The sequence below is a fragment of the Daphnia pulex genome, chromosome 6 (assembly GCF_021134715.1).
Source record: "Daphnia pulex isolate KAP4 chromosome 6, ASM2113471v1".
NCBI classification, from domain to species: Eukaryota; Metazoa; Arthropoda; class Branchiopoda; order Diplostraca; family Daphniidae; genus Daphnia; species Daphnia pulex.
Window position 1 is genome coordinate 3,702,010 of NC_060022.1, and position 27,825 is coordinate 3,729,834.

General features: G+C 42.8%; 1 protein-coding gene across 3 annotated transcripts; it reads right to left on the bottom strand.

Annotated features, from left to right (window-relative positions):
• Nucleotides 1-49: 49 nt before the first annotated feature.
• LOC124195810 (LIM/homeobox protein lim-7-like) lies at nucleotides 50-27,560 on the bottom strand. 3 transcript variants are annotated; one of them, XM_046590403.1, is made up of 11 exons: nucleotides 27,486-27,560; nucleotides 27,225-27,317; nucleotides 26,816-27,025; nucleotides 18,774-19,067; nucleotides 17,823-18,666; nucleotides 14,036-14,417; nucleotides 13,472-13,899; nucleotides 13,319-13,369; nucleotides 8,717-9,078; nucleotides 7,018-7,305; nucleotides 50-1,125 (listed from the first exon to the last, which is right to left on the bottom strand). In XM_046590403.1, the coding sequence occupies exons 5-11, from the start codon at nucleotides 17,848-17,850 to the stop codon at nucleotides 814-816; spliced, it is 1,851 nt and encodes a 616-aa protein (XP_046446359.1). In that variant the 5' UTR covers nucleotides 17,851-18,666; nucleotides 18,774-19,067; nucleotides 26,816-27,025; nucleotides 27,225-27,317; nucleotides 27,486-27,560; the 3' UTR covers nucleotides 50-813. The 3 variants fall into 3 exon arrangements, with proteins under 3 accessions (XP_046446359.1, XP_046446360.1, XP_046446361.1); XM_046590404.1 differs by lacking the exons at nucleotides 27,225-27,317; nucleotides 27,486-27,560 and having other exon boundaries at nucleotides 18,820-19,067; nucleotides 26,816-26,977; XM_046590405.1 differs by lacking the exons at nucleotides 18,774-19,067; nucleotides 26,816-27,025; nucleotides 27,225-27,317; nucleotides 27,486-27,560 and having other exon boundaries at nucleotides 17,823-18,713.
• Between the last annotated feature and the right edge of the window lie 265 nt (nucleotides 27,561-27,825).

The window sequence follows — 27,825 nt, forward strand, 5'->3', positions numbered from 1 at the left end:
ACAGATCGAATATATTCAGGGAATGAGTCAAAGAAAATAAAAGAATTCATCCGCTGAAAATTCCTTTTGCCATTTATTGATTTGTGTGTAATTTCCTTTCAATCAACAAAGACACGCTTGTATATCATTTAGTTTAAAGGGGAGGGAAATGGGGAATAAAAACCAACACGCACACACGGGTCTGTAGTAATGGTAGTAGGACGCAGAGTTATGTATCAATGGACAGCAACAATCACAATCAATCAGGGTATTTTTTTTCCTTTTTTATGTTTAGAGCTCATTCAAAAAATGTTTTCCAAAAAAATAAAAACAACCGATAACAAACACACAGACTTGGAAACACTGGACGCACACGGCACGCAAAATATCAAACAAAAAATTATTCCCATCTGGTTTTCTTTCTAATATTATTATTTTTTTTGTTGTTAATTTCTTTAAATTTTTTTTGTTTCACACATTAACAAAATCGTTTGTCGACAATATCCCGCACTGGTTATTCGAACCGGCGACAATTAAACAGTAGAGTTCATGTATACTTTAATTTAAAACAAAAAATTTGTTTTTGTTTTCGAAATTTTTGTTTGAACTTTTTTCTTTTTTCGATCATAAATAAATAATATTCTGGGAATTCCGGTTGTGCATATAATCAAGAAAACAGGAGCGCCACCGGAAAGTGAGAGATTGAAATAACCATCCGCAATTTTCTTTTTTTTTTTTCCTTCTTCTTTCACCGCAGAATAGTAAATTGAATTCAATTTGGCTGCGTTATTGTCTAATTTACACACACAAGTTGTGGGAGATTGATTTTCCGGTTCACGGACTGTGACCGTCGTGCTGCATGCTGTCCTCATCCGAGTCGAGAAACTGGACGAATGCGTCCGACGGATCGTGCTGCTGCTGCTGTTGGTGCGGATGCTGCAGCGGGCCGACTCCGATGTGGTGCGGAATGCCTCCGCCGTGGTGGATTCCGCCCACCAGGGTGCCCATTTCCATGGGACCTCCTCCACCGCCGCCGCCGCCCATGTGATGATGGCCGTGCTGTTGGTGATGCTGCAGCGGGTGGTGGTGATGGTGGTGGTGATGCGACAGGTGATCAGGTGGACCGTGAATATCGTAGCCGTGCATCTAATTAAAAAAAAAAAATAATAATAATAATAATAATAATAATAATAATAATAATAATAATTCAAAAAATTTTGATCAAGAAATTTTCGAAATAATCCGGATCGATTTGATTTTATTTGAGAAAAATGTTTCTTGTTCAACTACTTAGTAGGAGCTCTCGGTCGTGGTTTTCTATCAAAAGAGAAGAGAAGGGGAGGACTTATTTGGAAGGCTGTCACCTGATGATGGATTGAAACCGCAAAGTCACGGATGGAATGACGGATCTACTTCACTCGACTCTAAATACACGGGGCGACTTTTCTTACATCACCGGGCGACGAGAGCTTTTTGGATTGGCGCCACAGTGATGTCTTTCCTGCCTTCCTTGTGTGTATACCTCCTTCCCAGATATTCTTCTTCTTCGTCCTCTTCTTCCCTTATCCACACGTTTTTGTTGTTTGTTATTGTCGTCGCGGGTTCGGCGATGGGCGGTCGTTTTCCCTCCGGAATGGGAAAGTTGATATACGGCCGCGCAACCCAACCAGCCAATCGGCTGCCTTTGCATCACATCATAAACAATTGAGGCGGCAGTAAAAGAAGAAGAAAAAAAGAAGAAATAGACGGGGGCGCCCGTTTCCAGCTATAAGTGTACGGCCAGCACCACGGCGGCCATGGCCCTTATTTCTTATTTTATTTTATAGCGTAGGCCAAGCCCTTTTTTTTTTCTTTAACTTGTTCACCGGAAGCAACTCTAGCTAAATGCCAACGCCCTTTTTAATTTAAGAAATATATATTTTTTTTATCCTTCAACAAAATCGATCCATTTCTTGTCCAGTCAATTAAACTAAACTACAACTGGCTCTTGGAAAAATGTTGAAAGAGGATTGGACCATCGGTCAGATCCTGCGTAACTATTATAGGCCGTTCTGTGTCTCTCTCTCGCATGCGTGGGAATCGAATGACGCGCATGACGTCACTCGACAAGGGCCGGACGGGGCTATAAGAATAACAAAACTTTTGGAACTGGAAAACAACTAACAAAAAGTAAAAAAATAAAATAAAATAACAGATAAGAACAAGAAGAAGAAGAAAAAAAGTTCAGCAGCAGAAACAGCAGCGAAAATAATAATAATAATAATAAAACAAAAAGGCCCCCAAACGAAAAAGAATTGAAAAAAATAAAAATAAAATTTAATTTAAAAAAAAAGAGTCGCCAGACAGTCGACGAGGAAAAAAAAAAAATAAGAAAATTGAAAAATAAAACAGCATGGCCCCAACACTTTTGGTTGAAGAATATTTCTTTTCTTTCAAAATAAATATTTCTTTTACGGAGAAGTTATAGAGGGAGAGATATAGAAAAGAATAAAGAAAAAAAAAAGACGGGACCGCCGCCATGTTGCCGGCCCTGTAATTGCCTTGATCGTGTCCGATTAAAGTGCGACTTTGGGGCCCCCGTCAGGCCGCCGCCGCCGCCGCCACCGCCGCAGCCGGGGCCCCTGAAGACTTGGCCCTTTTTTCCTCCCTCGGTCTCCATCCGATAAGAATCTTCCCGGCTCCGTCTTCTTCTTCTTCTCTCTTCTGCTTCTGTCCCTTGACTCTATGTGTGTGTGTGTTTTCTTTCATTCCCTACTGTCGACTATTTTCTTTTTTTTTCCCTTTTGCTCAGATTCCAAGAAGGCGGATTAAACAAAAATATAGATACATAATTTCTCTTCTCCGGGGAAAAGTTGAGACTAAGAACATAAGCGGCGGCCGCTAATTTCCGCATAAATGGTTTTTGAACCACGTGATCAAAAAGGGAAAAAAAGAATCAAAATTTGTTTTGATAAAGGGACGACGTCGACGACGCCCATATTGCGTCGCCAAGTTCCAATTTTTCAAATCATTTAATTGACCGATTAAGACGCTAAAATTATTTCATGAAAACAAAATAAGGTTCCACAAAAATTCCAGCGACAGTAAAAAAAAAAGAGGAAGGAATAAATATTTCCAGGTCTGGGGGATTCGGTTGATGATTGACTCGCAAGTCTTCCCCCCACCGATCTATAAGTTCATCGGTCCTGTTCATCATTCTATGATGAAGGGGCGCGATCAAACGATCCGGACTTTATTATAGTGAAAAAAAAAAACCGCCGATAGGTCAACAATATAAAAAAAGAAAAAAAGAAAAAGAAAATTCTTGGTCAAACCCATCGAAGGAGACGAAAGAAAACAAAACACAAAACACACACAGAGCAGAGACAGACAGAATAAGAAAGAGACTAGAGACTAGAGAAAAAAAAAGGCAAAAGATGAAAAAGTTTGTCTCCTTTTAGAGGAAGTGGTGGCGGTGGCAGCGGTGGGGATGGATGGAGAGGTAAAAGAAGAAGAAGGTAAGAAAGAGGTGGTCGTAGGTATATAAGTCGTCGCGCCCAACTGTCGCCAGTCGCCTGGTCTCGGAGTCTTCTTCTTCTTTCTTTTTTATTTATCTTTTCTTTTTTGTCTTTCCTTTATCGTCGTTGTTGATTCTTCTTCTTCTTCTTTTTTTTCCTCGTGAAGAAACATAAACACATTCTCTCCCTCTGCTTTTGTTTTGTTTTTTAATGAAAATTATTCACATTTTTTAGCGTGTTTTTTTGGTCTGGACATTTTTTGAAATGTTGGCCTTTTCCCGCTATAAAAATTAATTTTCTTTTGCCATTTTATAACGACAAATTGAGGGAGGTTTCATCGGGATCAAAACGAAATGAATAAGAGTCGTATCGTCTAAAATGGGGGACGATGTCAAAGAAATGGGAAATCGTAAAAATGGATGGAATGTTATTTAGTAGCGAACGAGAGTCAGCGAGTATATACGTGCGGGCACGAAGACGAAGACCACAACATCCTACACTCGTCAAATTAAACATTTGTAAAGCAGGAGAAATGAATTCTATTCGAATAAAAAAAGGGCAATAAATGCGGATCGAATATTCGAATCGAATCACGATTTTTTCCCCGTGCAATCGCATTCTTTATTGGCGGAAAATGTCACTTTTTTTGAATGGCCCGCGCTCCCCTCGTCTGATTGACGTCAATAAGAAGCTCGAGGCGATAGTGCTCTTGAGTGAGCTTGCTACACATTCTCTTTTTTTCCATTCAATCCGGCAGGAGGAAAATGTGTCCACATTTGCATAAATAGCGACTAGTATGGATGGTATACGGACCCAACGTACCCCCACAACGAATCATTTTCAGCTCTGCCACAGAAAGAAGAATAGAAAAAAGTACAATACCAGAATCGTTTTTCCAGATTGACACACACACACAGAGAGAGAGAGAAAGAAAATTTATAAGAAAAGTCGCCAAAGAAACACGGGAGGATGGCTGCTGCTGCCGGTTACCGCTTGGCTGACGCTCGGATGCTTCTGGGAGGTCAACTCTCTTTACAGTGGAGTTGTTGTTGTTGTTGCTGTTGCCTCCTCTTCTTCTTCTTCTTTTTATTTTGTTTTACAATCCCATCAGTCTCCGAATGCATCCAGTCGGTGGCTATAAGCGCCAGCGACTAACAACGCACGAACGGCCGGCAAACAACAGGACAGACAGAAAGAAAGAAAGAAGGAAAGAAAAAGATCTGTCGACTGTCGTTTAGAAGATGTGCCGTGCGGAGTTAGTTTATAAACCCAATAGTTGTTGTTGTTGTTGGTTCGTTTACAACTGAGGCTGACCTCCAACTGGCTGCCAGTTGACTGGGTACACTCGCAAGTACACTCGCATCGTAAAAAAGTCTATCGGTCTATCGGGGGGCAGGTCACGGCGCGTACCGGTACGTTATGAAACGGAATCTTTTTTGAGTGATGTCGGTTATTTAACTATTGGATTTTTCCAACCCAAAAGGGGCCTGTAGAGGAGGAGCTATTATAGCGCCAACCAAAAGAGTCTGAGGAGGACGACGACGACACACATCATCTCGCAGCTTGGCTCAGATGTGGCGACGACACACACGACAGTCTTGTGTGTGTGTGTGTCGACAGGTCTCGTCTCTCCGGTCCGGTCTGGTCAGTCAGGCGCCCAAGTTCCTTTTTTTGGTCTTTTTGTTTTAAAAAATAAAAAGTCCCCAAATTCTTTTTCAAAAAAAGATTTTGTTTAAATTCTCTTTTGTTTTGGGGAGGAAAGAAAGAAAGAAAAAAAAACATACACAAATGAATAAGAAACTTTTGGTTCCATCATTCTTTTGTGTGTGTGTGTGTGTGTGCGGGGGGCAAGTCCAACAGCTCATCAATTCATCAAGGTGTCTCCTTCTTCTTCCTACTGAACTGGCCTATACATACCAATCATCATTTTCTCTCTTTCTCTCTCTTTACAATCATTGACTCTTTTTTGGTTCATTTTCTATGCGTACAATAAATCGATTATCGCCACTTTCTAACTCACAAAGTCCATGGCGATCCCAATCAATAGACGAAAAAAAACAACAACAAAACTTTTTTTTTCTTCTTTTTTTTTACGATTGACGACGGGAAATGGACGAATTGTTTTATTACAACCGACGGAAATAAAAATAGGACCCGGACCCGAAATTCCTTGTTTTCGTTGTCGTTGTTGCGGTTTCTGTCTCTTAACTGAGACGGGTGAAATTCTTTATTTTTTTTTTCCATTCGAAAAAATAAAATAAACCAAATTTCCAAATCCCCCCCCCCCCCAAATAAAAATAAGAAAATAATAATAATAAAAAAAAAAACTTGATTTGATCGGTGAGACGCGGAATTCGTCCGGTCGAGCGCCGCGGGCCCAGTAGACCGACGCGGTCGTCCCGTCGTCGCGTCAAAAAGGTAAAAAACAAAAGAAAAAAACGTTCGGGATACCGGAATGAACGGCGCCAGCGCCCAGTCAAAACTATTTGGTCATCTCGTAATAGATGTTATAAAAGAAAAGAAAAGGAAAACGCATTTTTCATCTTCTTCTTCTTCTTAGCTCCGAGAAGGTCGGGAAAAAAAAAAGGAATGGCGCGATCGATGCCAATCAATCAGGTACAACACACACAAGGGATACACACACGCGGACCCTTATGCTCGCGGACCCCTTTATCATTCCTCAAAGTCTAATCATTTGATTCATGATTGTACACACACACACACATCTACACACATACACACGGTATACGCGGGATTCAGCCGGTTTTCTTCTCAATCGTGAAACTCTAGACGCTATTTTGTCTTTTTTTTTTCCCGTCAAATAATTGAATCAAACCGGTCGCCATCCCCTATGTACACACACAAAAGACCAACCAAAATAAAACTAAACAAAAACTAACAAACAAATCTTGTTTGACGAAATTTGTGGTCGTTTCTTTTCTGAATTTTGTTTTTTCTCCATTTTGGTGCGGATTATTATTAGACAATTGCTGGCGTGTGCGTGTGCACACACACACATGAGCGAGGGGTCCCGCTTAGGACGGGTCCGCTAATTGCGGCCGATATTCTTTTACGGCCTCTAAATAGACGACGAGCAGAGGGGGGGAGCAATCAAATGATTGTAGAGGGGCGGCCAATGTGAACCTCGTTGCCCGTCTACAACGTAATAAAAACCCAGCGCGTGTTGTAGTTGTTGTTGTTGTTGGGACTTGAGACAAGTCAATCAGACCGGGGAAGAAGAAAAAAAGAATTCCGCAGGAGACGACAACGACGACAATCCAATTATTTTTGGCGACATCCTGCCATAAATCTCAAATTTCAAAAGTTTTTTTTCAAGGTCTGACGGGAAAACAAAAACATTTCCAACACGCCCGTCTCCTGTCCGGTTGCGTGTGTGTGTGTGTGTGTGTAAAACAATTAAAATTACGGCCAGCCAGAGATGACTGGGCGGCGGATGTATGTGGTCATTCAACCCGTTCATTTGTTTCGATGGCATAGAGTCTAAAATCTTTTGGGTTTTTTTTTGGATTTTGTTTCTTACCTGATTGATGAGCTGCTGGAAATGCGGTGCGGACGGATCGATGCGCTCCAGATCGTTGTGCAAGGCGAACTCGGCCAGGGCCTTCCAGGGCGGGGCGAAGGCGTGCACTTCCACCGGATTGATCCCGCCGCCACCTCCGCCTCCTCCGTTGCCTCCGCCTCCTCCACCGCCGCCGACGCCACCACCGACGCCGCTGCCTCCGCTGGGCGACGACTCGCCGTGCCTGACTGGACTGGACGCGATCAGCGGGATGCCTTGCATCGAACCAAAGCCCAGCTTCCTTCCGTCCTTTTTGTTTTATAAAATTTGTTTCGTTTGTAATTCAATTTTTCGTTGGTTTAACCACCCGAAAAAAGGGAAAAAGAAAAAAGAGAGAGAGAAAAAAAGGACAAAGATAATTAGAATTAAATTTGTCATTTTCCAAATTAACTCAAAATCAAATGTAAAAACAAAACTTCTTTATTTACGTTTGAGACGGACAAAAATAGATAATAATAATTATTATAAAATCATTTGAAAATTTTTTTAAAAAATTGGAAGGTCATTGAAAAAAGAAAATTTCAATTTACTGGTGTAAAGTCTTGTGCGCTTGAAAAAGAATGAAAATGTACAGTTATTTATTTATTTTTAAAAGTTTCGCTGTTTGTGCGTGAAAAAAGGGAAAAAATAAAATTAAAAAAGTCGGAAAGTTTTGCTTTGATGAGTCGTGCAAAGGGGAGGGAGGGAGGAAGGAAGGAAGGGGGTAATGGAACGACAGACAAAACAGACAGAGACAAACACAGTAGTGGGAGATATAGAGGGAGCGGCCAAGCATCAAAATCGTCGGGCAGTTGGCTGCTGCTGCTGCTGGTCGGCGTTTCTTTTTAGTCAAAAACACGTCGACACAGCAGACAAAACGATCATCATCACAGTCCAGCGGTGGAATATTACGTGGAGGGGTGGGGGGCTGTTTATAGATGGATAGTTTTCTGAAGGAGCGACTGGGTAGAAAAAGGCCAAACTCCACACACACAGACGAACCGAGTGCTGTTATTGTTGTTTTCCCCGTTTTGATATGCAAGGCGAAAGGATCGGGAGGGTGGGGAGGAGGAGGAGGATCGCTATTGTATAAATCCATTACGGTGATTGCGGTGCATTCGCCGAAGGGAAAAGTCTCGGATAAATAGAGAAAAAGGGGAGAAAGAGAGACGAGTCCATTTAGGCGATGAGTTTTTATCGATTCGACCAAAAACCTTCCCCCCACAGTCGGCCCGGCTCCGGCCAAAAAAATCCTCAGGTGCTTTTTATTTTTATTTTAGAATTTTCCCCATTCCTAAATGATATTTTTCACGTCTAGTCTGCAACCCCCCCCCCCGACCCGGATGTTGTTGTTATTTCATCCGATTGATTCAAAGTAGGAATTCAATTTCAAAAAAAGAAAAAGGAAATTTCATCTCAAGGCGAAAGGATCTGGCGAGTAAAATGGCGATGCGACCATGGGATTCCTCACTTCGATTTGATCCTCCGAGTCGCAGTCGTGCGGATGATGATGGACATGAACGGAAGCGTGCTGCGACTGGGACTGTTCCATCATCGCCCGTATGTGGTAGTAGGTGTTGCAATTGCCCGTCGAGGAGGCCGTGGTGGTGGTGGTGGTCGTGTAGTGGTCGAGGTGAGTAGGATGGTGAGGATGGTGAGTAGGATGATGAGGATGGCCTACCTTCTCTTGCTGCTGGATCTGCTTCATCAGGATGGCCTTCTTCTTGTCCTTGCAGCGCTTGTTCTGGAACCAGACGCGGATCACCCGCGGCGACAGGCCCGTCATCTCCACCAGCTGCTCCTTCATCAGGGCGTCGGGACGGGGATTGGCCGCGTAGCAGGTGCGCAGCGTGTGCAGCTGCTTCTCGTTCAATACCGTGCGGACTCGCGTCGGCTTGCCGTCCGACCCGCCGCCGCCGCCGCCGCCAGAGACGCCGCCCGACCCGCCGACGCCGCCCATTCCGCCTTTGCTGTTGCCCGCCCCCCGCGACCGCTCGCCGCTCTCCTTCCGCGTCGACGTCGTGATGCAAGTGTCGGAACTATCTGGAAATTTCAAAAGAAAAAAAAGAAAAAAATTCAAAATTGTTATTCAAATAAATCCTAAATCAATATCGTTTTTGTATTTAGTTTGGGCTAAAGATATTTTTATATTGTGCGGCGGTGAGACCGACTGTCACTGGAGATCCTTTTGTCAACATATTGACGCTCGCCCAATATTTGAAATGGAGTCGGCCAGCCGGCCACACACACACACATCATGTTCCAGTCCATTTTGTCGGGGCCGGCCCTATCAAAATTCACCGGCCGCCGCTCAATTCGTGTTTTTTCAGAGGGGGGAAAACTGTTTGCATATCGGCCGAGTTATAGACACACACACACAGAGGGGAGTTATATAGGATATTATGAAAGGGGGTAAATAGAATACATAAGCCTACAAGTTGGCGTGACTCGCTCACGATCCTATCCAACAGCTGACTAATGTCTTCATTTCCTATTCAACCCCGCGCCCCTCCTATGACTCCCCGCTGACTTCCAGTGCAGCACACCGACAACAAACACATCAGAGTTGATATCATATCTCCTACTACGCGTATTTGGTCTGCTTGTTGTATCTAATAATTCTTTATTAGGTCGCCAGTATTATTAGACGCTCGGACCGTCGATACGTTCGGCTCTCAACCACCGGCCAAGAGATAACTCCCAGTAGGCCCACACAAAAAAAAAACGGCCAGAGAGAGAGGGGGGAACAGCACACACACACACAACCAACCCGCAACATACACACAACTAATGGTCGGACGACACGCCAAAGTTCTCCCGACGGACAGACACAGGCTCCATCAAAAAATATAGGGAGGCACACAACCCTCCTCGCTCTCCTCCCTTCCGATATGTGTCATGTTGTATAGGAGCTAGGAGGAAAACCCAGTGCCAGCCCAGCGTGTTTATGGCTACCATATTATCATATTCCCCAGTGTGTGTGGGTGAGGGAGGCCTACGTGTAGACGAGAGTCGATATAGACAAGAGTTTCGGGGGCTTGTGATATAGACGACGAGTATTAGAGCTGAGTGTCTTCCCTCATTTGTGGTGATGATATCCGAAAAGAAGAGGGGGGGGGCTCAAACACTTTGATTGAATTAACTTTTGGCTCACAGCATCGCGATCTCTTGATAACCACCACCACCGCCGCCGCCGCCAACACACAGTCCTCTCTAATCTTTTTATTTCTTATATTATAAAGATGGCGCCTTTTTTTAAAAAGATGTTCGATTGGGCAGATTGTTTGTTTTATTCGGGAGAATTAACGAAAGGCGGTGTTGTCTTTTCTTCGGATGATGATAACTGGAGAAGAAGAAAAAGCCGCGCCTGGATTCAATTCCTGGATATCAATTAATGACTATCCAGGGACTTTTTTTTTTGGCCAACTGGCCAACTGAATTGGCAAATTTTTTCGGGGTCGTGGTGGCGAATTACGATTCGAGGAATTTGAGATATCCAAGGTCGGGAAAAGAAAAAAAGACACCCCACCCCCACCTTAAAATGGCTGATGAATTATTACGAGTAGACAGTAGAGAAAAAAGAACGAAAATCACGATGGATGAAAGTCAATATTTCGCCTTCGTGTTTCTTTTCGTGAATCGATAAGGGAAGTGCAGAACGCTCACGACATCTGCGCGCGTTTGGCCTTGAAAAAAACTGAACGCAATCAGATTCACAAGGAGAGACAATGATGTACAGGTTTGAGCAACAAAGAAAAATGGGTGGCTCAGCTCAGCTGAGCGCGCACGATTTGCACAAGGGCCTATCAATCGATCCAGTTTCCCTCGACTGTCAATCAAAAGTCGTCCAATTGCCTTATTGGCCAACACAAACGAAAACGCTTCCGCGCAGCACACATTCTTCGGCTGGGAGATTTCAATCTGATAATCTCATGCCTTTTGCACAATAGTCGATGATGATGGGAACCTCAAAAATTGCGCTCTCTCTCTGCAGGCTGGTACAGAATTGAACAACGGTTGGATGATGGCGAACGAAATCTTCAGACTAGAAAGTGCCATCATCGCAAAATACGAAAACTCTTGATGGATGTTATGCATAAAGGAATCGATATAGAGCTCACGAAATGATTTCATTTCAATTATTTTTCTTAATCATCAAATTTTCTAGTTGCACTATGCTATCAGAGATGAAAGTTTAAACATTTGTGAATTCAAACATTATTCTGAAAATCTAAATTGGTTGTTTGTTGAAAAATCATTTCAAGTGTTGTTCCTCCAAGAGGATCAAAATGTTTAACATTGCAAACAATGATATCCTGTTGACTTGAATTAACTATTTGAGTTAATACTGCAGCATCAAACAGTTCAAGCAAACCTGCAGAAAAATCTTCAAATGTTATGTTTGCTATGTTTTCCAACATCAACATGATTGTTTTCCAAATAAACTAGTGATTTTTCTGCAGGAACACTGGAATGATTTTCTGACAGACAACTTACATGTTTCTTTTGCAACTTAAATTATCAAATGAATTCTAATTTCAAAATGTTTCAACTTTGTTTTCTAAAAGCAAAGAGCAGAGCTAGGACATTTTGTGTTTGTACCAAAATGTTTTTCGTATTATCAACAAAATTACTTTCCAGATTAATTTTAAACCTTGAAAAAAAAACTTTATCAATACATTGATTATTTGAAATTGAATTTTTACTTGCAGCTAAATTTGATCGAATTTCATCATTCCGTTTCGCTTCCCTTATCTTGTAATCTTGGTCTCACATTTTATGAACCAAACAAAAGCAGACGACACTAATCTTTACTGTCTTAAACTGCCATCAGCACCAAATTCGAAAAACTTGTAATGAATATCATCCAAAAATAGCTCACGAAATGATTTGTCATCGAAAGGGTGTCGTCTTCCTACGATACATTTCTGCAATAATATCAAAGGCTTGTCTGCATAATATCGACACTTCCGGACAAACTACAACCCCCCACCCATTATTATTTTTCCCCATCGCATCCGAATGAATAATACGGGGCTGGAATCATCAACATTTATCCGTTACATATAAATATAGCCAAAAAAAAAGAAAAGGGGGGAGGGGAGGGGTGCAATGACTCAAACGACACAAGGAAAAGGAAGGAAAAGAAAGGCCAAGTGGAATCTATAAGGAAAGAAGAAAAAAAAAAGAATCTAAATAATAGAAAAAGAAGAAAAAGTGAACTTGTGCGCGATGCTCCGGCGCCGGCGCGAGCCGCTGCTCGCAGAGCAGTTTCAAAGCTTTTAGCTAGATTAGCTCACAGCACATATAAGCTATATAGAAGAAGCTTCTTCTTCTTCTCCCCCCTTCTCTCATCCCCCACCCCATACGTATATATAGAGAAGAAGAAGAAAAAAGAAAAAGTCTCTTCAGAAAAAGTCTTGAAAAAAAAAAATAAATAAATTTTTGTGTTTTCCTTTTTTTTTCTTTAGACTTTTCCTACCCTAATATAGTCGGCAACTCCCCTCGTTTTCTCTACTGTATTATAGTCCATCAACTCTTCTTTTATATATATATTTATACTCGACTCTCTCTAGATATATTCGTCTAGTTTATATAATATAGAGAGAGAAGGACCGGCAGAAAGTCTAAACTCTCGCGGGATTTTCAAACTGTGTACACACATAACAAAGTTCAAACTCGTCCACAGTTTCTCTCCCCAGCAGCAGTGGAATATTAGAAGAGAAAACATTTGAAAACAAAAAACCCAATGAAACATCATTTCGTCAAAGTGCTCAGTTCATGGGCTATTTTTGGGGGGGTTCGAATAAAATCGTCAGATCGATTGGCTAGAGAGTTGAAATTCACGACTACTGGCTGTTGTTGTTGTTGTTGTTGTACGGTAGGCATTTAACAACTAGTCCTACAACCAATAATACGGCAGCCTCCCATTTCTGGACATACATACGGATCCCGAGTGGGAACGGTAGGTAACCAGTTTCTATCCACTAAACAAACAACAACACCCGAAGAAAATCATCCCAAGTGGCTCGGATGTTTAATATTATTTAGTAGCCCAAACATAACTCGTTTGGTTGAGTGGCGGGGAGGCTCAGTTACTACCCATGGAAACGAAATATACTTAGGCGCTTATCCTTTGATATAATCTGATGGAATCCCCCTTGAAATGATAACTGTGTGTAGTAACGTTATATAATAACTTGATCCGGGCGTTGGCCCCCCTGAACCAGTAATACTTAATAATAATTAGGAGCTAGTGCAAATCAGATTTATCGAGTCCTACCTGAGTGGGAGTCGTTGCTGTTGGCTCGGCTATGGCGTCCACTGCTCGATTCTGTCAAGTCAAATAATAAAATTCGATTGATTAGTTCTTCTTCTTTTGATTGGCACGCTAAAGGCCATAAGGTGACGTCATAATTTTGAATTGAAATTTTACTGTGGCTTTTGACGCTGCTGTTGCTGATGGGCAGGAAGGAAACGGTGCCACTGCTGCTGTTGCTGCTCTGATTGTGGTGCTCGCTCTTGGCCTCCAGCAACATGAGCGACGAGCTGTTCTGCCCGCCGCCGCTGCCCAGGTGATGGTGGTGGTGGTGGTGATGATGGCCGTGGTGGTGGTGATTCCCGCCGTTGTTGTTGTTATTCTGATTGCTGCTGTTGTTGTTGTTGTTGTTGGTCTGGTCGTGGTCGTCCTTGCAGAAGAGGTTGCCGTCGTCACGCAGGGCAAATTCGTCGCCCGGCACCAACTGGCGCTGGCACAGGGCGCACCGGAAGCACTCGATGTGGTAGATCTTGCTCTTGGCCCTCATCACAAAGTCGGAGCGGCTGAAGCCCAGCCCGCACTTGTCGCACTTGGCACCAAACAACCTTTTGGCCCAATTGCAATCGAATCAAATCAAATTAAATGATCCCGTCACGAAATTGAATGAAATGTTTTATTATAGGCCTATGGCAACCTTTTGATTGGCTGTTTTTTTTATTATTTGATTATTTGATTTGTTACCTGACGTAATCCCGGCGGCAGAAGGTCTTGCCGTCGCGGACGAAGCAGGTGCAGTTCTCGTCCAGGAAGATGCCGCACTCGACGCACTTGAGGCAGGAGGCGTGCCACTCCAGGTCGGGCGCCACCCGCAGGATGTACTGGTCCTGGATCGGCGACCCGCAGCCCACGCACAAACTGCTGCCGGACGTCGCAGAGTTATTGACGCCCAGGCTTCCGACTGCGCTGTGACTGGAAACGGTGCGGACCGGACCCGGGACCGAAGACGGGACGATGGGACCGGGACCGACGGACACGGCAGCGGCCACAGTCACGGCCGACACCGACGAATGGTGCTGCTGCAGCGGATGGTGGTGTAGGTGGTGGTGATGCTGCCCTCCACCTACTGCGAAAATTAAAAATTTCATTTCATTTATATGAATTCATCTCAATTTTGATCTAAAATCATCAAAGTTACACACAAATAGGCCCCCGGGACAAAAATGTGAAAAATGGAATTCCGGTGGGAGGGACCATAGAATAATATCTCCCCCACACATTGTGTGTTTGATCAACTCCTTTTTATTTTTTTCGGTGATGAATGAACCACCAGCAGTTCATCAATTTCACGTCCGATAGAGTTCACCAGAAGGCCTATACTTATATGTACCGTAGTTTATATATCAGATTATTCCTAAGGACAAACGATTTGAGCCTACAAAATATTATTGATGACACGTACACAAAAGGAAAAGAGAGAGAGAGGCCTACGTCAATATTATAGCGAGTAAAAGCGCTGAATCACATCATCAATAATCGGAGCCCAACAACTTTTCGTAGGTGGGAAAACCAACCCCACACCAAAATATATTTTTTTAAATAAAGAAAGGAGCGGGGTGATAAATAGATGGACATAGTCCCTGTCATCGGCTGGGGGGGGGGGGGGGGGTTGGTTTTATTTACCCTCGTCTCTCTCCTCTCTTGTTTTTCCGGCTAATTGCTGATGGCCCTGGCCCTGGCTCCTGCTGATGATGTACTTTCGCTATATATATGCCCGTCCGTGCACGCGCCGGTATAGTGCCAGCCCCCCCTTGTCAACCCTCCTGAGGGCTATCGCACCTTTTTCTCTGCTCTTTTGTTCTCTCATCATTCGACCCCCCATCAGGGCAGGGCTAAACAGCTGTCACCAGCTGTGTGACTCTATGGGCCTATGCACAGTTCCCACACACACACCTATAGAAAGACTATCCAATTGATTTGGTTCCACCTTTTTCCTTTTACCTGCGTCATAAATTTTAATTCACATTGAAAATAAAAAAAAAGGTGGGGGATTGAATTTCAATTGCGTCATTCGTTCGTGACTGGTGTGGCTATTCTGGGCTTCAAGACACATGTCTGCAGGGGGGGGGGGGGGGAGCTGGTATACACCGAGCGCACACAGACGTAGAGAGTCTAATATGTGTAACTCTGGTACATGCATAAGATTCTTTCGGGGATCCGGACCACCTTAGTCGTCCGTGGTGGGTGACGGGCCAGCAGCAGTCGCAGGCGCCACTGTCAAGTTATGGACGTGATAAGCATCGCCCGCTCTTCCTCTTCCCTTTTTCGTCTCTTTTTCTTCTTCTTCTTCTTCTTCTTCTTCTTCTTCTTCTTCTATACACAAAAAATCTTTTTTTCTTTCTTTCTTTGACTTTTTGTCTTTCCTTCTATCCTGTGTGTGTATACCCCAGCGCGCCTAATGTCTCTTCATAATGATATCTTTTACCTTTTTCTTTTTTTTTCTTGAATTTTTGACTGTTTTTAATTTTCTCTAATGGATTGTGTAAACGGAATATTTTCCGACGACCCAACTATTAAGCGCGCCAACGATTTGAATTTTTAAATTTCCCACCGAAAAAAAAAAGATTTCTTTTTTGTCGCTTGTATCAGGAAGTCGATTTTATTATTTTAAAAAAATTTGTTGTTGAAAATTTCGTGAGGAGATGATTTTGTTTTATCGTGTGGGAACTCGGGGAGATTATGTCAATCATATATTTCCAATGCCCAGAAACCCGAGCCGGAAGATAAGGCAATCCTCCCCCCCTAAACGAAATTCATTCACGACGGACAGTGTCAATATTTTCCTATTTAGATCGGTCACTTTATTTTCTATCGGAGCTCTCTTGGCAAATGTTGAAAAAGAGATTTGCATGCAACTCTGCACACGGGAGAGGATTAGATACATAGGCAGACACGTCAATTAAATTTTAAAAAATCCGAAAAGAAAACGTAACAAACAGGAGAGAGAAAGAGGGGGGGGGGACGCTGGATGCGGATGGTTGCTTTTCAATCGGCTTATTTCAATAGAATGATTTTGAGGGGGAAGATTATTTACCATATAATAAATATAATACACATACACAGTCGATGCGGCAGCCACTTGACCGGGTAATTCAAACGCGGATAATCGGTCAGAAAAAAACTGGCGCTAAATTTGAAAACGAAATCAAAATCGGCGACCGGATTATAAATTTTTGAACCAATGAAAAACTAGGAATTGGAACCAACACAAAATGCCCAGTGTCGTCCATGTTATTATGCCCGATTACGTCTAGCTAGATTCGCTCAATAGTCAGAAAAGAACGACCGCAATAACAAATAGGACGAATAGAAAGTGTAGTGGAATAATAAATTGGCAATGTGTTGGACAAAGAGATAAATAGAAATTGGGGGGAATTTTATCAAAAGCGAAAAAGAGCTGAGCTGCTGCTGGCTGGCTGGCGAACGAAATAAAAAAAAACTATGCGGACCCCCGGTTGCTGCTGCTGCTGATCAATGGAAAAAACAACAACAACAGCGGGTCGATTCAAGAGTGATGGCCGATTGAATTGACAGCAAAGGTCGCGTGCAATTTTCGGCTGCTATTGAGGAATGAGAGAGAGAGAGAGAGAGACCTTGCCTTGGATCGCCAATGTTTTACAGCATTTCAATTCCAATCGAATAGTTTGCGACAAACAGAATCGGCCATTCGATTTGACATTGAGGAGATTTTGGTCGAGATTTTCCCCATGTTTGCTTGTGTCATTCTGTTACCGGGCTGCTGCTTGCTGCTGCTGGGTGGGAGGCAAACGTTTGGCCAATGTAGGCCACGCACAGTGGACGATTTCGCAACTCTGCGATTGCGCTATGTACGACCGTTTAGCGATTTATTTTCTGCTAGTGTAAAGCAGTACGACAACGGAGTCTTATAGCATTGATTTTATTTTTAGTTTTTTTTTTTAGTTTTTTGGGTTTGAAGGCGATACATAGCCGACGGCGGCGGGACGGCATTAAAATCACCCGCAAATGTTTTCGGTATTTTGGCATTTCTTTTCTTTTTTGACTTTTTCAACAGACGAATAATTTTAAAAGGCCGGGCCCACCGACGTCGTCTAAACGTTCTGGAGATTTCACAATTTTTAAAAGATCAAATTGATTCCCATTAGGAAAAGGGGATTACCTCTCAAGGGGCTAAAAAGAAAAAAAGGAAAAACGATATTATCCAATTTAAATGTTATCTGGGAATTCCGCGATATGGCGGTGAAAATGCTGATATCGGACTGATGATTGACCGTGACCAACACCGGTTCGTGCGGCATCTTTTTCACGCGTCACCGGCCACGATTCAAAAAATTATGACAGGAGCGAATGAAATCAAAAATGATGATTGATGGAAACAAAAACAACAATAGAGTCCCCCCTCCCCCTATATAGCCTAGCGCATCTTATCAATGAAATTCAAATAAAGAAAGAAATAAATAATCAAAAATTTCCAGTTTGGAAATTCACTTACGGAGGAGAGGCTGCTGTTCCGTCTGCATCTCGGACTCGACGAGGACCAACGAGGGCGAAATTTTCGGGCCGCTCTCAGCACTCGACCAGCGGAGCACAATGTCAAACGATCAAACTCCACGAAACTGATGTTGTCTCGCGTCAAAAAACGAACGCACAATTCCAATTTTTTTTCCCGGGCGATTGGGGGGGGGGGGAAATCACTGGATCGGCGAAATATTCATAGGCCTAAATCGGCGAGTGAATTCAACTCGAAATTTCAACGCGTGTGTCACCAATAATCCTCGGTCACTGTTCGATTGTCGCTGGTGCAGTTGGGTCGATTCACGCACTTTCCCGACGGATTCGAAACTCCCGCCGTTGGCCGGTGTTCAAATGAAATCAAAACCAAAACCTAAAACACTTTTTCAAAAGTTTCGCTTGGCCCCTTTTTCGATTGTCCCAAAAAGAAAACCCGAACGACGAACCGGGGGAAAAATACACGAATCACAGTTGAGCGCGCCAAGGAGAGTCAAACGCAGAGCAGACGAATCTTGCGTTGCGTGAGTGATGCAGCCGACACTAAATAAAAATTTTCTTTCTTTTTTCTGATGAAGATGAAAATGAATTTCTGGAAGTAGAAGAAGAAGGTGAAACGAACGTCACTCTCGACGGACAAACAAAAAAACACACACGGGATGTTGGAACGGGTCAAAACGCCGTGTGGTTTGAAAGGCCCAGTCGAGTTGCTGCTGCTGCTGCTGGTGGCGGCGATGAATAAATAATCGAAATGTCACTGGGGACAGAGTGACGTGAGGAACCGGACCGAAGCCACATCCAGCGGCGACTGCCCAGCCATCAGGCGCCTAGTCCCCAAGTTACAACCCAAACCCCCCGAAAGGGACGACGAAAAGGGAAAAAAGAAAAATCAGAAAATAAAAGAGAAGAATAAGAGGAGAGAAAATGAGAATACCAAATTTCAGACTCCTCCTTCTCTCTCCCAACTCCCGCAACCTCACCTCGTCGCCACCGCCCATCGCCGGGGACTGATGGGCGGAGTTTGAATTCGTTCGTCCATTGGTCGAGTGGCAGGAGTCGACGGGCGATCCCGCCCAGTCTAGCGACTTGCCATTGGTGGCGTCTTTTATTTTCGACCCTCTTCGTGTGTTTGTTGCATTTTATTCTTTTCCTTTTCTTTTTCTTTTACACGATCGATCCGTTTGTGTGTGTGTGTGTGTGTGGCTGCCAAGGGGAAATGTATATTTCTCTAAATAAAATTTAAAAAAAAAATACAAAAATAGGAGCCAGTTAGGAGCCGAAGCAATTCAACATGGCATACATCAACTCATCTCTCTTGTTGGTCTCAACTCGTAGCTCGAATATTAAAAACGATGGAATATAAAAATGTGATACGTCACACCAACGATACACAAGCCCGAAAAAAATCTGAAATTGGGGCGGGCGAAAATGGCCAACTCAAATATGTGAACGTCTACAACGTCAAGCCAAACTCCACTACTACTACGACATAGGCGCAGCACTTTGACAGCCGCCATCTTCTATACATTCACCAACACACGATGATGGAGAGAGAGAGAGAGTCTTCAATAAGATGAGAAGCCACAATCCCCCCCCCCCTCTTACTCCATGCAGAGTTTCTCTAAAAACCTCCGTGCTGCCAGAGTTGTATAGAAATGTTGCTGGGCTGTGCTGCTGCTGCTGTGGATGTCAAACTTTGAATCTCGGCCGTCTCTCCCTTGTATATATAAGCACTTGCTTGGTTTCTCTGCTGGGGTTTGGAACAGTGCAAGTGATTGTCCATAGCACACAGCCTATATTATTCAACCTACGATATCATCTAGTAGTTGAAGCGGAACAAGAACTCGAGAGGCTAATATTAGTCGGACTGGGGGGGGGGGCAGTCTCACAAGTCGATATTTATACACAGAGCAGAGCAGATAGTGGAGAAAGAGAATCAACAGAGCTGCTAACTGGTAGTACGTGGGAAGGGAGATGGACCAAAAAAGGTCAAAGGTCGAACAGCGTTTAGCGAGCGGCTGTCAATGGGGGACCGGCTCTGTGGCGGCGGTTCGGCGGCGGTAGCGTTCGGAAAAATAAAAAGAAAAAAGAGGTGAGAAATACACAGCAGCCATCCACCACCACCACCACACCACCCACTAGCACCACCAACAGTTCCGTCCTTTTTATTTGAAAATAGCCCAGCCAAAAACGGTGAATTGTATGTGTGTGTATAGAAGAGAGAGAGAAAAACCTTTGTCCAGGGCGCCTATGCTGAGCTGCTGCTGCTGTATATACAGGAAAGTCTAAACAGTATTTAGCTTGAGAAAACGACGTGACCGCGCCACTCGGTCCCGGATTAACGGCCGGTTTAACACGCCGGTCTCAGCAGCAGCAGCAGCAGCACAGAGCAGCCAAGAGAGAAAACAAAAGACGAACAACATCATGCGCGTATGTGTGTAGAGGGGGGGAGGGGAAAGGAGACGTGATGCTTGTGTATAAACAAAACACGCGACTAAATTATAATTTCTACGAGATGAGAGAGAGACAGAGATAGAGAAAGAAAAGGATATTTATATGAAAATCGCGTAGATATGCAATAACATATATACAGGACGGCTGGAATATAAATACAGGGGAAAAGAAAAACATGTTTATATGATGGCTGACGTCACTATAGTTGTGTGTATATTATACACATCCTGCTGGCTGATGCGATGGTATAGAAAAACATCAATATCTCCGTTATGTTTTGACACCGGGCCGTTAGAACAATTTCGGAAATATTATACAGAGACATGTGATTCGAGATTCTGCACGTATAGAGCCTGTTATTGAGGATGTATGTAGCCTATAGAATAATATTCGGAGAGTAAGACGTGGAATTTCAAAATTTTGGGGGCGGGAGGTTTAATCTTTTTTTTTCTTTTTTGGCGCCAAGTTCAAATTTCGTTATCAAATTGAATTTAAGAGCTCATCGGCATTTCATCCGAGATAGAAAAAGTAGAAAACCGCATTTTTTAAATGCATATTAAACAACTGCGCCGGAATAATCAAGACGCAATATACAAAAAAAAACAAACAAAAAAAAACAAGAGACAACTCTAATATCATTCCTGATTGACGAGATTTATATATATACGTATATACAGCACTCGTCCTCGCTATGTTTGTTATGTCATTTCTGGGAAAAGATTGACGGGATTGTCACGACGGCCTATATATCCCGCCATATTCTTATGGATTACGACGTGAAGAATAATAAGAATAAGAATAATAAACACAAGGCCGGCCAATTGATCTAAATAACAGTTTAAGAAAAGCAGAAAAAGGAAAAGATAAGGACTTTATTTACTAAAACAACAACAGCAACAGCAGCAGCAGCAGAGCAGATCGATCGATCGATCAAAGTGCTGGGGTATATATACGGTGGTGGTGGTTGCCGTCCCAGCAGCAGCACCATTGGCTTCACTCGAAGTCTTATAAAAGAAATAAATGTCTGTAAAATATATATATCTACTATACTATAGGCTCTAGCTGCTATATAGACTATTAAACAGCATTCCAACGAGAGAAAAAAAAAGGGATCGATAATCGATTGTGATGGCGAGGGGCGGGCGTGCTAGTTATTGATCAACTTCTTTTCTTTTCTCTTTCTCTTTCTTAACCGGATCTCTCTCCCTTTTGCTTTTGTATCTATCCGATATAATATTTATCGTATCCTTGATGTATAATGATCTATTGCCTTTACACACACACGTCGCATTCGATACTCCTGTACATTCCATCTATGTTAGATTTTTAATAGTACGTAAGCCATACGTCCTCTCTGAGCTGCTGCCGATCACTTCAAACATTTAGACAATCCGGTTCTTAATCTCTTGTCCCCCCTTTTTGATTGAATAGAATATACTGTATACCTGCCATTTGAAATATTATTTCGATAATTAGCCTAAATAGATTACAACTACTTTAGAGGCTGGTATGGACAAATGTGTGCGTCGGAAGGTCTATATAATATTGGAGAGATGAAAAATCTATGATGATTTGAAATTTTGATCAATCAGTTGAAATAGAGGCGCCATGTGTCAGTTGGGGTAATAATAATATTAATACACACAACAATATTTAGAGTCGACTCTATTTCTAAAAAAAAATATGACGGATGGAGACACGTGCTCTCTTCGATTTCCTCCTCTATAATTCCGTATGCACATACCGGAGAAGAAGAAAAAAAGAGATGGACATTGAAAGGAGAGATTAGCCGATCAGCAGTCTAAACATCAGTCCAGTTTCCCTATATACACGTACATCAATGGTGGAAGACAGTTGCTGCTGGCTGCTGCTGCTGCCGGATGATGGAAGTTAATCCGCAGCAACATCAGCTGTGTACAGACAAGATCAGACCCAGAATTTTACCATATCTAATATTCTAAAGTGATTTGGAAAAAACATTTTTCTTAAAGACAAAAAGAAAAGAAAAATTCTTTTTTTTCCTGTACATTGGATTGACTTGACTAGCAGCACATGCTGTACACAGTCTATATACTCCCTAGTTCAAGAGTAGTCTAGAAGAAATAATTTATATCTGTGCGTAGAAATATTGATAAAAGAAGAAAATCTACATCTCTAGCCTCCAATCCAACCGGAATATCTATATCTCTATACTTCTAAATGCTATGGGCATCTCAACATTTGACAGCTGATGGGAGAGTTTTAAGTCAAAATCCTGGCCGGAAGGGACAGATCAGCTGATGGGCCGAAATAAGAAGTATAAAGGTACATATATACCAAAAAGAAAAAGAAAAAAAAAAGTAGAAAAATAGAAATTGGAGGGGCTGGAATAAGAATAAAAAAGTCATCCCATAGCTTTTTCTCTCTCTCTCTTTTTATGTGTGTGTGTGTGTGTTCGTGTTGTTGCCATGGAAATGTACTATAGAGCTCGCCGCTCTGCTGCTGATGTAAAATGAAGAAGAAGAGGAAGAAGAAAAAAAAGCTTCCATCGAGTGCTCTGTTCGGGTAGCGCCGCCTGACCGCCGCCCGCCCGCCCGCCCGTCGTACACACACACAACCTCGTAGGTTGCGCTCGGCCGCCGCCACTATTTTTCTTTTTTTTTTTTCGTTTTTCCTTCTTCTTTTTCCTTATCAGACAACTGCATGTCAAATTGTCTGTTGGATGACGGGGGCTTTCGCTGACGTCCAGTCCAGCACCGAGCAGCCCATCACCGACCAATTCCCCCCATCCCCGGAAAAAAAAATTCAAAATTAATTTTTGAATAAATTTTTTCGAAAAAAAAAAAAGTGCGCACGATTGTTGTGTGGTGTGCCATGATGGCAGTGCATTGAGAACAACCAAATCTAAACTCGCCCGGATAAATTCGGATCAATCAAATCATTATTATTCCTTTTTATATTGAAGAAAGAATAAAAGAAATGGGCGTGACTTGATGTTTCATGTATAAAATTCATCAAATAAATATGGATAAAAGCTGGTGGACGGCTGCCAACCAACCACAATGCGACCAGCATCTTTTTCCCATTTATTTCTTGGATCCTATACACATTGGACGACGCATTAGCATATCCGGTCGTATCACCCTCGTATTATAAAACAACGGGCTGTGCATCTACCCGTTTCCAACAGAAACAGATTTACATTATCCTTTAGATGAAATGCTAATAATCACGCCGAATGTTCTTCCCCGCCAAATTCAAAAATTCAAAAAAAAAATTCAACCAGCGACTAACCACAGGCCTATAACTTTAGCAGCAGTCAAAAACCTTCTCTTTCCATATGTACATTTTTGACGGATGGACTATCGACATTTTGTTATCGACATTCTATGCGAAAAGAAGAAGAAGAAGGTTCTTCTTTTGGGGCTGTCAAGAAAAGAATTTCTTCCCTCCTGAAAAAAAGAAATCAGATGGGGGACCTCAAAAAAATAAAATAAAAGGGGGGCCACAGTACATAGTAGTAGTACAGATATGGCTGGTTACTAGTTGGCATCGCACACACAGCACGCGAATGAAAAGAATCGAAAGAAAGCGGATCTGGTTCCGCCATCAGTCTCCTCCACCTCCGCAGCAGAACATCAAAAAACGATCAAAAAGGTCCAATTCTTTATTTTGATTCCCTTTTCCAGCGTAGTAGTGTGTACATAGGAAAGAGGATTCACACAATAGGAAAGAACTAGTAAAATAAAATAAAAAGAGACAATAGGAAATGATGGAGCAAAAGGATTTGACCTGAGCTCTGAGCTCTGTGCTGTACAGCAGTAGTATAACTACAGACATGATGGCTTTTTGCTCTTTGTGGTTTGTCCCTATTGGTGCATCATCTTTTGTTGGATGAGGACTACTACCGGCTTATAAAAAGAGAGAGAGGCTGGTGGGTACTGTACATGTACACAAGAGTTGTCGAGCTTGATGGCAAAAGCCAAAAGGATATAAAAGGCACGGCCCAGCAGCCTCTATCGAAAAGAATGGCAGTTGATGGACAACAAGTGACAAAATATATAGATAGACCTCTTCTACTTTTTTGAACTATAAAGAGTCATTAGTTTGGACGATTGGGGGGTCAAGGGTCACAACGGGAGGTCATCAGGTAAGGAAAAAACCTTTTTTTTTTTTAATTTTTATTATTTTGGCACATTCGAATGGGCCCCAGCAGGGCCCCAACACGTCAAGTGATAATTGCAGTGCGATATATTCAAAAGGGGTGGGTGTATTTCATCTCTCTACTCTCCAGTAACGTCAATATTTAGTCGTCCAGCTATAGAAGGGGGATCGAATCATTTTGGGGGGAAGCTGGAAGGTAATTGGATCTCAGAAGCGAGCGGCGTTCCTTCTCAGACTATCGTGTGACACGCTCCTCCATGTCTATATTTCCTTCCAACTCCTGGGCGCTAGCTGCAGATATTCATTTACTCCCCAATAATAGACAGTAAAAAAAAGAAGAGCGACAGTTTGTATGGAATATGAGACGTGTCGACGTCGCCGGCCTATGTATGTGTGTGGATAGAAGAAGAAAAAGTGTCACAAGGAGGTCAGAGACTGTCAATAATCCTTCCGTCATCTCTCCGAGGACTCCGCCGGACAGACTCTGGTAAACAGCTCCACTTACCCTCCTCAAAACCTATTCCGACCGCACGACGTATGCTTTGTGGTGTCTACAGTGTGCTGTCCATCCATCAAACCGAACTGACATATAAACAACGTCAAAGTCTATCAAGAAGAATAACATCAGCATATTAGGAAGGAAAAAAAGGGATCTAATTAACCGATTGGTCACGTGTTGCTTCAATGGCCGTGGCTGAACGCGTGCCGTAACCATCACCGTCACATTTGAAACACGAAGGCGACGACAGCCAAGACAATCGACCAAGTCCATTACGGCGCGATACAAAAAGAAATTTGGTACAAGAGTTGCAACTGCTGGATGACTCTGCTGGAACGGCTGTACAAAAAGGCCTACGACGTGACTTTGATGGATATTGGGCGCATATGTAAAAAGGCGGTTCCAGTTATCAACGTCGAATTTCTAGCATGCTGGCAGAGAACAAGGTGGCAATAAGAACAGTCAACTGAATTCTATTTCCTCCCATCCGTGAGGCAGCTAAGCCCTAGCGCTTGCGCCGGCCGGCCCGATCGGAAACGGGCGTCCGAGTCGCGTGCCGATCGGCCGAGAGTCACGTGCCGGCGTTGACTGCCACTTCCGCACCCCACGCAAAAGAGAGTCTGTCCGTCCCCCCCATCAGTAGGACGCCTATAGACGCGTTTGATTCTTTTTACCGCCGCTGTCGATTCATATCGAAAAAGTGCTGCGACCGCACCGGTTTTGTCCCTCTTTTCCCGACCGCATCGAATCCAATCACCCCCCAACTCCCACCCATAACTGAAAATGTACCGCAACTAAAACTCGGCGCAATCCTTTTGCTCTCCCTCCGGTTCACTTGGCATTTTCACCTCTTGAAACCTACGCAGTGAGGAGGGGGGGACGGACGTGTGTGACGGGCACAAAATATGTGCCTATATATCAAAAAGGGTTAGATTATTATATCCTGTACGAATATAGGTTCCCATCCAGCAGCCACCGCAGCAGCAGCCGCCGCATAGTGTGGACAATGGATCGTGTATGGGGCCTTCCGCCTCTTTTTGACGGACTTTGTCGAGTGCTCGATGGATGGCTGCTTCATACAGCCGGAATCTATATCGATAATTAGCCAATTGTTCGGGCAGGAGAGACAACATTTCGGGAAATAAATGCGTGGGTGAAAAAGGGGGGTTCGCTTTCGCAGCAGTTCATACACTTTCGGCTTCAGCGTGTACACAAGTACGCTCTCATGATTGATCACACCTGCTCCCATTTGAATCTCGCCTGCAGCTATAGACGTTGAATATAAAATGATTTGAAAAATGATTTGAAATGTTGGAATGAAACGGCGGGTGGTCGTTCCACCGATATTATATAACCACGTAATAAACAGAGTTTTACGTTTATTGGCTATTGTTTTATTTTGGAGCGACTGGGTAGGGCCAAATAAGTCTGGCAAAATGCCGCTTTTGAAAAAGAAATAAAGAGGAAAGACACGACGTTTCAATTTCATAGTCAAATAAACCGACAAACATGGCCGAGTGCTATTTGTGGGACATTTCTCTATGCACACACCCGTAACCAGAACCCCGTTACGGGTGCCGGTGTGTGGCGTGTCATCAAACATTTCTAGGTTGCACTTTGCTTCAATTGTGTAAAGTTCAAATGAATTCGATTGTTTCTACCCACAGACAACGTTGTGAGGTACGAAAAACCGGGCCTGATCTGCAGTCGTTTTACAATTGAATTATTTGAATGGACCCTGACTGAGTCAACACAAAAGGCAAGAGAAAACAGTTGCAGTCAACTACCTAGCTCACGAATGATCTATGCTCCGTAACAATTTAGAATCAACGCCATCAAATAGCAAAGAGAAGGAAGAATAGAAATTGCATTTGTCCTACCTTAACGTCCGGGAATCCACAGCCAGGTATCCACAAGTGATTCACGCTGAGAAGTTGAATTCACCAACAGGAGGAAAAGGAAAAAGGGGGCCATCGTGAATACACCCACACTCGCATGGGCGTACACGAGGACATTTAAAAAAGAGGAAGAAGAGATCCGTAACACGGTCAGCATCGGTAGTTTCTCCAACCAAACGGGATGCTGTTTATCTAAATGAAAAATAAAAATTTTGTTACGAAAAAGATTGGCAGAAACATCAACTTCACATGGGGAATAGTTGATAATGAGACCATGGGTAAACCGTACTTTAATAAATAGGAGAATTGAAGGTTTTCATGTAATAAAAGGCATTAATCACTAAAATATCTAAAAGGTAACAGGTTGATAAAAGTATCGAAAAAACATTACCCAAGGGATGACACTGAGATTACTTGCTGATGACATGTCCAGCACAAGCGAAACATGTATATCTTGTGGTAATGTCTGGCTCAGGCCTCACATCTGCACAAAATAAAAGGTAATATAGTTTAAACAAACTGCCATGCATTGATAGAGGGCTTTCATCATTAATGCTAATCATGAACTAATATTTCACACAATTTGGAACAAGTTTAACTCTTCTATTTAACTTCACATAATCATTCTATTTTAATTATTAGTTTAATTTACCTGCTAAACAGCATGGAATGTGTATTAAACTATTCCATAAATAACCTCGACCAGATTTGACGAGAAGACGTACCACATGTTTACAACGACGTTTCCCTCCAAAAAAGACAATGAAGCAGACGACACTAATATTCTAAATAGCAATCTGATAAGATATCGATCGAAATTAAAAATCGACCTGCCCCCTCTCTACAATTCAAGAGGAAGAGGGAATAAACTATTAAATCATACAAACATTTCAAACATTTCTCGTAGCCATTCAGCTGGAATCAAATAGTTTTTTAAACATTCCTTCCACATTTTCCACCTCCAATTTAGCGCCAACTTAATCCCGACCATA